The 10,617-nt window shown below is 41.7% G+C and overlaps 1 protein-coding gene across 1 annotated transcript; it reads right to left on the bottom strand.

Moving 5' to 3' along the window:
• Positions 1-7,745: 7,745 nt before the first annotated feature.
• LOC145950359 (uncharacterized) lies at positions 7,746-9,476 on the bottom strand. Its single transcript, XM_083061449.1, has 3 exons — positions 9,102-9,476; positions 8,294-9,059; positions 7,746-7,966 (listed from the first exon to the last, which is right to left on the bottom strand). Exons 1-3 carry the CDS (start codon positions 9,474-9,476, stop codon positions 7,746-7,748), a joined length of 1,362 nt encoding a protein of 453 aa, XP_082917575.1.
• Positions 9,477-10,617: the final 1,141 nt, after the last annotated feature.

The raw sequence follows: 10,617 nt of genomic DNA, 5'->3' as shown, positions 1-10,617 counted from the left end.
TTAAAATCAATTTCACACTCAAATTATCAAACATCATGTAGGCATACAAGTTCACCAAGGAATACACAAAAAATTGGCCGAAAATTTGAAGTAAGTATATGTAAAGGAATTAATCACACATGATATTTTAAGTGATGTAGAACATGCTAGAACTAATTAGCATGCATGATTGACTCTCTAAAGCACATCAAGGACTCACGGCCATTTTATCAAACAAGTGGCATGCATGTCATTTTTTGTTCATTTCAAAGGCTAAGCATAAAAAAACTTGGAATTTCTTTCAAGGTAGTTCAAAGAGACAAGCTTATGACAAAATCGGATGGATTAAAAAAATAAAAACATTAATGTATAACATGCAGCCCAAAATTTCCAGCAACTCAAAAATTTAAAGAAAAAAGCAAGAACCTAAATAAGAAAGCCTAAAATGCCAAGATGATTCACAAAGAACATATGGTATGAATCAACACATGAGAAGAGATTTATGGATCATCAAAATATGGCAATTAAGATGATTCATTTAGGGACACTTAGGAGACATGTAAGGAAGACATGACATGACCGAATATTTTTAGAGATAAAGAGATTTTTACCCTTGAAGAACCAAGGCTCTAGATACCACTTGATGGCATCCTTACTTGCATGAACTTGAGATGATGAGCAAGGAGGAGGACGCCTTCTCCAAGGATCAAGTTCTTCAAAGGTGGACCAAGGTTTTAGGGTGGATGATGATGGAATGGACGAAAATGAAGGTTGGGTAGAAGGTGTTTGAGGAAATGCTTGAGAATGGTACTCTAGGGTTGGCTCACTTCATGATGATGAAGGCCACTTCTAGGGTTGTTTCTCTCAAGGTGGAGATGGTAGGGTTTGGCCGAAAATAGCCAAGGGTGACTAAGGAAAGATATAAAGGCACTAAAGGCTCTCTTTATATTCAATATCCAAAGTATTTACAAGGTGTGGGGTGTTGGGTATTTATAGGAGGGGAGGCATCTAGGGTTGCATTTGGAGTAGGCAAATGCATTCCAAATGAAATGCAAATGAACCCTAGATGCAACTTGGTGGCCAAGGATGGAATCTTTGGGTTTAGATTGGCTATATCTAGGTGCATGATAAGACCATGCAACCTTTGCCCTCCACTTGGGCCTAAGCCTTTCTAACACCAAAAATAGATCCAATGAACACCAAAAAAATGTGTCACCCTTCTAGTTAACACCCTAGCCCAAAATTAAAAACCCTAATCATCTAGAGCACCCCATAATACAAGGGTAAAAAGGGAAATACAAGGGAAAATAAATTCTAAGTCCTAAACACCCCAAAATACAAGGGTAAAATTGGAAATACAAGTAAAATAAATTCTATGATTAAAAAGAACTTAAGAGCTAAGGTCCAAAAGTGGCCTCACTAACCCATTCCTCTTGCCTCCTTTAATATATCACCTCTTGGTCTTCTCGGCCTTAGTGTTATTCCATCAGTAATTTGTTACCTTATTTTTAAAATTGAAACCACATTGATTTTAGAACAGAGGTAATCTATTATTAGACATTGTAATCAATTATCACGTGCTTCTTAGTAAGCATAAGACTCAGTTTTCACATAGGTAATCGATTACTACAATGGGTAATCGATTAACCTGATGCTAAAACAATTGTTTCACTCAAAAGTCACCATGGTAATCTATTACAATAAGTGGTAATCGATTAAAATTGTGAGGATGCTAAGTTTCAATAATATATTACTTGAAATGGTAATCTATTACCTCACTTAACATTCAATTCTTTTGAATGATTCAAGTTTTATTTAATGTTAAAACACTTTGTAATTTATTACCAAACACGATAATTTATTACATTGTATTTTCACATAAAATGAAAGACATTGAGATATGTTTACTAAAAAACATAATAAGTTTTAAAAACAAACAACATAGGCCAAAAATATAAAATGAAGCAAACTTAAACAAATCTACTTCAAAACTAAAACTATATCTTTGAAAGGGATTCAGACTCAACACTTAGCATAAGTCAAACTTTTGACAACGGATATACTATATATTTTAACAAAGATACATGCATAGTCAAGCAAGACAATGGGTATGTGTTTTTTGCTGCCTTCAGAAAGAATAATCTCTATGAGATTAAGTTGAAAAATCTAGGCAAGTAGAATGTATCATGTCTAGTTTCGAGAGAAGATGAAAGATGGATTTGGCACAAAAGACTTGGGCATGTCAATATGAAACATATTTCAAAATTAACCAAAAAGGGTTTAGTAAAAGGACTGCCTGAGATTTCATGGAAAACTCATCTCCTTTGAGAAGAATGTCAGAAGGGGAAACAAATAAAAACATCTTTTAAATCTAAGAAAGTTGTTTCCACTTCTAGACCCTTAGAACTGTTACATATGGATATGTTTGGTCCTACCAAAACTTCAATTTTGGGTGGTAAGAAGTATGGATTTGTCATTGTAAATGACTATTCTAGATATATATGGGTTTACTTCCTAGCCAATATATATGATTCTTTCAAAGTATTTGAAATATTTTATAAACATGTTCAAAATGAAAATGGTTTTTGCATCTCCATTATCAAAAGTAATCACGAAACTAAATTTGAAATTTCTAATTTTAAAACCTTTGTGTGAAAAGAATGATGTCTTTCACAACTTCTCTTCACCGCGAACACCTCAACAAAATGGGATAGTTGAAAGAAAGAACTAAACCTTGCAAGAAATATCCAAAACTTAACTTTGTGAAAACTATTTGACAAGACACTTATGAGCAGAAGTAGTGAACATGTTGTGCTATATTCAAAATAGGATATTGATAAGACCTTTACTAAACAAGATTCCATATGAAATATGGAGGGGGAAAAGACCCAACATATCATACTTCCATCCATTTGGATGTGAATGTTATGTTTTGAATACTAGGGATCAACTTGGAAAGTTTGATTCAAAAGTAGACAAAGGCATCTTCCTTGGATACTTAGATACCTTAAAGGCATATAGACTCTTTAACTCTAGAACCTTTATGGTAAAAGAATCATGTGAAGTTTAATGATGCATTAACAAATGGTAGAAAATATCAAATCTAGAAGAAGAATTTGCATATTTGTAGATTGATGCAAAGATGAAAAAAGAGCTAGATGCTAGTAATTAAATGATGGCTACACCAAAAGGGAAAACGCATCAATCAGACGAAGTAACCATATCTCATAAAAATTAAAAGTTCATCAACCATCACCCACAAGATAAAATTCTTGGTGATAAGATTGAAAAAGCCAAAATAAGTTCTACTCTTATAGATAGTGCCACATATGATTTGGTATCAGATATTAAACCAAAAAGCATAGACAAATCCCTTGGCAATAATGATTGGATACTAACTATGGAAGAAGAGTTTCATCAATCTGCAAGGAATGATATTTCGAATCTAGTCCCAAAGCCAAATCATATCAAAGCATCATCAGAGTAAGATAGATCTCCAAAAAAAAGTTGGGTGAGCAAGGTAAAGTGGTAAGGAATAAAGCTAGATTGGTAGTAGAGGGCCACAATCGATAGGAAGGTATAGACTTTATTGAAAACTTTGCATCTATTGCCAAACTTAGAGCTATCAAGATTATGTTAGCTTTTGCAGCTCACAAAAGCATTAGGCATTTCCAAATGGATGTAAGAGTGCTTTTCTAAATGGAATTATCGAAGAAGTTTATGTTAAACAACCTCCTAGTTTTGAAGACCCATAATTTAAAGAACATGTTTTTAAACTAGAAATCTTTTTATGTTTTGAAAGAAACTCATAGAGCTGGGTATGAAAGATTAAGAAACTTCCTTTTAAATAATGATTTTGTGAAAAGCGAGGTTGACACAACTTTATTCAAAAAAGAATCTGGGTCAGATTTTATAGTTGCACAAATTTACGCTGATGATATTATTTTTAGTGTTACTAATGAATCTTTGTGTAAGGATTTTTCTAAGCTAATGCATAATGAATTTGAAATGAGCATGATGGGTGAGTTGAAGTTCTACCTAGGGTTTTAGATCAAAAAATTAGATGAAGGCATCTTCATTCATCAGTAAAAGTATACAAAAGAGCTTCTCTCGAAGTTTAAGATGAATGACTGTAAACCAATGCCTAAACCTATGCATCCATCTATGGGTCTATCAAAAGACAAATCAGGTAAACCAGTAGATCAGATGACCTACAGAGGTATGATTGGATCTCTCCTTTACCTGATTGCTAGCAAATATGACATCAAGTTTAGTGTAGGCCTATGTGTTAAATTTTAGCTTAATCCTATAGAGTCTCATTTTAAAGTTGTAAAGTGTATTTTTAGGTATCTTACAAGTTCTACTAACCTTAGTTTATTCTACGAGAAAAACAACAATTTCTGGTTAGTAGGATTCTACAATGTAAACTATACTAGAGACATGATTAAAATAAAGAGCACAAGTGGAGGATGTCACTTCTTGAATAACTATCTCATTTTATATGCCATCAAGAAGTAAAACTTAATAGCTCTCTCCACTACAAAAGCATAGTACATTTTTACAGCAGGGTGTTTCTCACAACTCCTATAAGTGAAGTATCAACTGGAAGACTACTCTAATCTTAAAAACCTGTTCCGGCCAAAGGGTGGACTAGGGTTTTTTCCTAGATCAAGCCTCCGAGCCAGAGCATTCAAAAGTGTAATCTGCCTTCTCAACTCTAGGGTTTTTAGTTTTATAGTTTCTCGTTCACGGGCTTCATGGACCCCGAGAATATAGGGATTTCCCTTAACCGTTCTTATTTTAAAGATACTACGTCAAACACTGGAACGATAAGTCGGATCGCGACCAACTAGGCCCATTCCCAAGGGGTCCAGTCGGGACTTAGCCGAGGGGAATGTCGGCCTTGAAAGATTAGAGTGGAGGCCGACATGGCTTAAACTATGATGCACTCTCGGCCACAGGCCGAGTAGGTCTTTAAAGGGAGGGGGTGTCGGAAGAAGACCGAAAAGGGTGTACATGTGTCAAATTAGCTATAAACCGAGCGGCCGTTAGGGAGCCGGTCGAGGTGATGGTGAAGTTATCGTAAGTAGGGACATCCTTTTGGTATTCGACCGTGACGATACACTTGCCTTCCAGCCCTGAGCCATTAAGGCGAAAAGGCTTAAGAGGGTCGGTCTGGGGTGCGGTCAAGCTATCGTCGATAGAGATGTCTTGTCGGGATCCGATCGTAACGGCACACTGCCTTCCAGCCCTGAGCCAATATGGCGAAAGGGCTTAAAAGGGTCGGGGTCCGATCGTGACGACACGCTGCACACTACCTTCCAGCCCTGAGCCAATATGGCGAAAGGGCTTAAAAGGGTCGGGGTCTGATCATGACGGCACACTTGCCTTCCAGCCCTGAGCCTATATGGCGAAAGGGCTTAAAAGGGTCAGGATCCGATTCAAGTGACGTTTGAGGTGTTGAATGTGTAAGGGTTCCCAAGGCCTGTCTCTTCGCCTTACCCTTGAAGAGACGTGCATTCATTGTAGCATCGTCGCTTGAAGGGAGTCATTATGACAGTGCCACGTGTTAGTTGGTGCGCGTTGCAGAAGCGTTGGGGGCCCCAAAGGTCAGGGGACGTGGCGTTTCACGCGCGTCCTTCCCCACGCGCAACTCTTCATCTCTATAAATACCCCTTTTACACAAATTACTTTACCCTTTTGTTCCCTCCTTTTTATTTCTTGCTTTTTCTCCGGCTAGCGCTTTTCTTTTTCCCCGCCTCCTCACGGTGGTTTACGGTGGTTCTGAGGCATTTTCTAAAGGAAAGGAAGTGTTTTTTTTTTAAATCTTGGTAGGTACGCCCAAATACTTATTGTGCTTAGTAGTTGTTCTTTATCTGTCGCTCTAGTTATTTGGTTATATAGGCTTTAAATCTATGGAATTGGTAAATTATAAGGAGGTTTATGAATGGGTGAAGGATGATGTATTGAGGTGTGACTCTTGTATAAATTCTTGGGCTGCAATGGAAAGTTTCAATAATGAACATGTAGTAAGTCGGGGTTCTGATAATATCCTAGTTTGTGAGCCTTGTGTGGATAAAGAGCCAGTGTGTATCAGTTCAGCCTCGGAACGTTTTACCTTTTGTTATGTTACCCTAGTTGCTAAACTTAAGGTTAGGTGGCCTCTTACCAAGTGCGAAAAGGGAGTGCTTAGGGCCTTGAACGTAGCCCCGACCCAATTCCACCCAAATAGTTGGGCCTTTGTTAGGGGGTTCGAAATTTTATGTTCCAGTCTCGGAATAATACCGACTCCTAGTAAATTCTTTTATTTCTTTGAAGCCCGTGTCTCCAAACGTAGTAGCTGGGTGTCGGTGGGTAGTGTGTCGGGTCGAGGCTTACTATCTCTATTTCAGTCGTCCTATAAGGACTTTAAAAGATCCTTTTTTCGCATTCGGTGCCTACCTGGGCATGAGGGTTTACTTGAGGGGTATCCTCTTTTCTGGAACAAGCAACCGATCTCTTTTGGTGGGCTAAATCCCGAGTCACTCCCGGAGAATGACCGAGAGGACGTTAAAAAACTTGAAGACCTGAAAACCCTTTTCAACACCGCGAAACTCCTAGATCTAGAAAATAGGCCCCAAGAGTTGAGAATATATATAGGTATTTTGCGCTTGTTTGAATGTTGAAATTGTTTATTTCGTCTTTGGCCTTTGTTATTATTATTAATTGTTGGGTGCGCTTTTTGCAGATAGAATGGCTAGCTTGGGCACTCGTGAAATGATGAAGTTATGGAAGCAACAAAAGGCTTCCGAAGTTGCAGGTGTTGGCGAGTCGGCCATTGAGAGGGTTGTCGTGGACGCGAATCCTTTGGCGAAAAACGTGGGCGAAACTTCGCATAAGCATTGCCGCGAGACCGACAGACCCATTTCGGTAGTCAACTTGGATACTATTATGGCTTCTGAAGGGGATAAGGGCGACACGGAGGTCCAATCGGCTGAGAGGACTATCAGCGCTTGCCTTGGTGAAAACTGGGATCAGTTGATCACGACACCGATCGTGGCGACGTGGCTTCTTTCTGGGATGAAAAATTCAATCACAGTGCCCATATTTGTGGGACTGACCTGCTAGAGGGAGACTGCGATGACTTAGAAAAAATGAGTGCTTTCTCAATTGCCAAGGGGATTGAGTCGCTGACCAACTGCCTCTCAGCTCTTTCGCTTGTTAACGAAGACAAAATTCGGGGGCTAGTGAGAGAGACCAAGGTGCAGGGGAAAATGATCTCTTCTTTGGAGGATATCTTGAATAAGAGCAAGGCCGACTTCAAGTGGATATCCAATGAACGAGATAAACTGCTAGAAGTTCGTCGCGACTTGTTCCTCATTTGTGTTAGCTAAGCACGCTTCAAAACGAGGTCTCCTACAACGAAGTCTCTTGGAACGACCTTTGTGTTGTACTTGAAAGCTGCTCTTCTCTGGGCTGCTACTTGATTTATCCTTGCTCTCTCTTGTCTCAGCGATCAAGTCCAAGTCAACTCGTCTTCCCTGTTCGGACTCCTCTTCAGAAAAAGCTGTGGTACGTACTGAGGGTTCTGCGATTTCAATCGGGATCATGGTGTCTGTTCCGTACACTAATTTGAATGGAGTGTCTTGGGTCGATGAATGAACAGTTGTGTGATATGACCATAGCACCTGGGGAAGCTCCACCACCCATGAAGCGCCTGAGTCTTGGACACGCTTCTTTAGCCCTGAGAGAATTACCTTGTTGGCCGACTCCGCCTGGCCGTTAGACTAGGGATGTTCAACGGAAGTGAATGTCATTTGGATACCGACCTCTTGACAAAAATCACGGACTCTCGCACTTGCAAACTGTGTCCCATTATCAGAAACGAGCACTTGAGGAACACCATACCTGCACACCACATTCTTCCAAAGAAACACCCTAACCTTCTCTGCTGAGATGGTTGCAACTGGCTCTGCCTCGATCCATTTGCTGAAGTAGTCTACAGCCACTATCAAGAATTTCAGTTGCCTTACCGCAATCGGAAATGGACCGAGAATATCAATACCCTACTTGTGGAAAGGCTAGGGAGATAGGATTGAATGTAGTCGTTCAGCTGGGGAATGGTGCAGGGTTGCGTGTCTTTGGCATCCATCACACTTTCGGACCCAATTGATGCAGTCATTTCTCAAGGATGGCCAAAAGTACCCTGCTCGGGCAAATTTATACACCAAAGCTCGTCCTCCGATGTGACTTCCACACATTCCGCTATGCACTTCGTCCATCACTCTCTGTGCTTGTGACATGGTCAAACACCTTAAAAGAGGAGAGTTGAAACCTCTTCGATACAGCCTTTCACTAATGACCACAAATATGGCTGACTCTCTTTGTATCAGCGACGCCTCCTTTTTGTCCTCTGGTAACTCCCCCCGAGTCAGGTATGCAATATAGGGTCCCATCCACGACTCGAGCTCTTCTTGGATGAAAAAGATACTCTCCTGTGGCTCATTAATACTCGGCTGAGCTAAGGTTTCTTGGATGACCGACCGACTGGCTCCTGGCTTCTTTGTGCTCGCTAACTTTGAGAGGAGATCTGCTCTCGAATTCTGCTCTTGCGGTACATGGTTAAGCGTAAACTCTCGGAAATTTTCCGATAAGAGCTTAACTTTTTCCAAGTACTTAGCCAGTTGAGGGTCCTTCGCCTGGAAGGTGCCAGCTACCTGCCCCGTAATCAGCTGAGAGTTACTTCGCGCTGACAAACTCGTCGCCCCCATTTCTTTTGCCAACGCCATGCCAGCTAGCAACGCTTCATATTCGGCCTGGTTGTTGCTTGCTCGGAATTCGAAGCGTAGTGATTGTTCCAACAAAATTCCTCCTAGACCTTCCAAAACGATCCCTGCTCCACTTCCTCCAAGATTCGAGGCTCCATCCACTGATAGGATCCACTGCGTCTCTCCGGCCTCGCCCTCATCGGCAGGTGAGGTCAATTCCATCACGAAATCGGCTAGCGCTTGATCTTTGATTGCTCCTCTCGGTTCATACTTTATGGAATAATCTGATAGCTCTATAGACCACTTCATCATCCTTCCTGCTAGGTCGGGCTTCTGTAATACTTGCCTAATCGGATGATCAGTTCAGACTATTACCTCATAAGTCTGGAAGTAATGTCTCAACTTCCGCGCTGTAACTAGTATTGCAAGAGCCAATTTCTCAATCTTCTGATACCGCGCTTCTTCTCCCTGTAGGACTCGACTCGCGAAATACACAGGGACTTGAGTGCCTTCCTGCTCTTGGACTAAAACTGCACTGACTGCTCGGTCGGACGCCGATATGTACACCAGCAAAGGGGTACTCGGCCATGGCTTCGTCAAAATCGGTGGCGACGCGAGCGACTTCTTCAGCTCTACGAAAGCCTCCTCGCACTCGTTCGTCCAAGTAAAATGATCATTCTTCCTTAAGCATTGAAAAAGTGGGAGGGCCTTGTCGGCTGCCTTTGAGAGGAAACGCGACAAAGATGCCATTCACCCAGCGAGTTGTTGCACCTCCTTCACCGTTGCTGGACTCCTCATGTTGATGATTGCCGAGCACTTTTCGGGATTTGCTTCGATGCCACGATGGGTTAGAAGGAAACCAAGGAACTTTCCCGCTTGAACCCCAAAAGAACATTTTTCGGGGTTCAACTTCAGCTGATACTTGCCTATGGTCTCAAACAGTTCTTGCAGGTCTTCCAAATGTCGATTCAGACTCATTGACTTCACCACCATGTCATCGACATAAGCTTCCACGTTCCTACCCAGCTAGTTCACCAATACTTTGTCCATCAAACGCTGATACGTTGCTCCCGCATTCTTCAAGCCAAAAGGCATGACCTTGTAGCAGTAATTGGCTTGATCGGCGATGAACGCGGTTTTGTCCTCGTCAGTCGGGTGCATTCGGATTTGATTGTAACCCGAATACGCATCCATGAAACTTAACAGTTCATATCCCGACGCGCCATCAACGAGGCAGTCTATATTCGGCAAAGGGTACGAATCCTTCGGGCACGCTTTGTTTAAATCAGTGAAATCTGTGCACATTCTCCATTTTCCACTACTTTTACGTACCATCACAACATTTGCGAGCCAGGTCGGGTATTGTATTTCTCGTACGTGCCCTGCCATTAATAACTTGTTCGTTTCTTCGGCGATGGCCTTTCATTTTTCCTCCCCAAACTTCCTCCTCTTCTGGATCACCGGTTTCGCGCCTGGGTCTATGGCCAACCTGTGGCACATGAAGTCGGGGTCTACTCCTGGCATGTCTTTGGTGTGCCACGCGAATGCCGACAAGTTCGCTTTCAATACCTCTATCAGTTTCCCTGCATCCTCCTGGCTTAGGGATGTACCAATCTTCACTTTCTTTCCTTCCGCCATTACCACCTCTTTAACGTCCTCAGCAGGAGCTGGTCGGCGATCGAAATGGCTTACTCTAGGGTCTAACTCGACGGAGTGGACCTCCTGTTCCACCTGTGCAGTGTACAGTCGCCTTCGCGCCTTTAAGCTGTCCCCGTAACACTTTCGGGCAACCTCCTGGTCTACTCTAAGGATTCCCACTGTGCCGTTTGGCAACGGATATTTTACCTTCAGATGGGGAGTGGACACCACAGCTCCTAGCTTGTTCAGGGTC

This window comes from Cajanus cajan, chromosome 8 (assembly GCF_000230855.2).
Source record: "Cajanus cajan strain Asha chromosome 8, NIPB_CcT2T_4, whole genome shotgun sequence".
In the NCBI taxonomy this organism is placed as follows: domain Eukaryota; kingdom Viridiplantae; phylum Streptophyta; class Magnoliopsida; order Fabales; family Fabaceae; genus Cajanus; species Cajanus cajan.
Note: the sequence above shows the minus strand (reverse complement) of the source record. Positions and strands in the feature narration are given on the sequence as shown.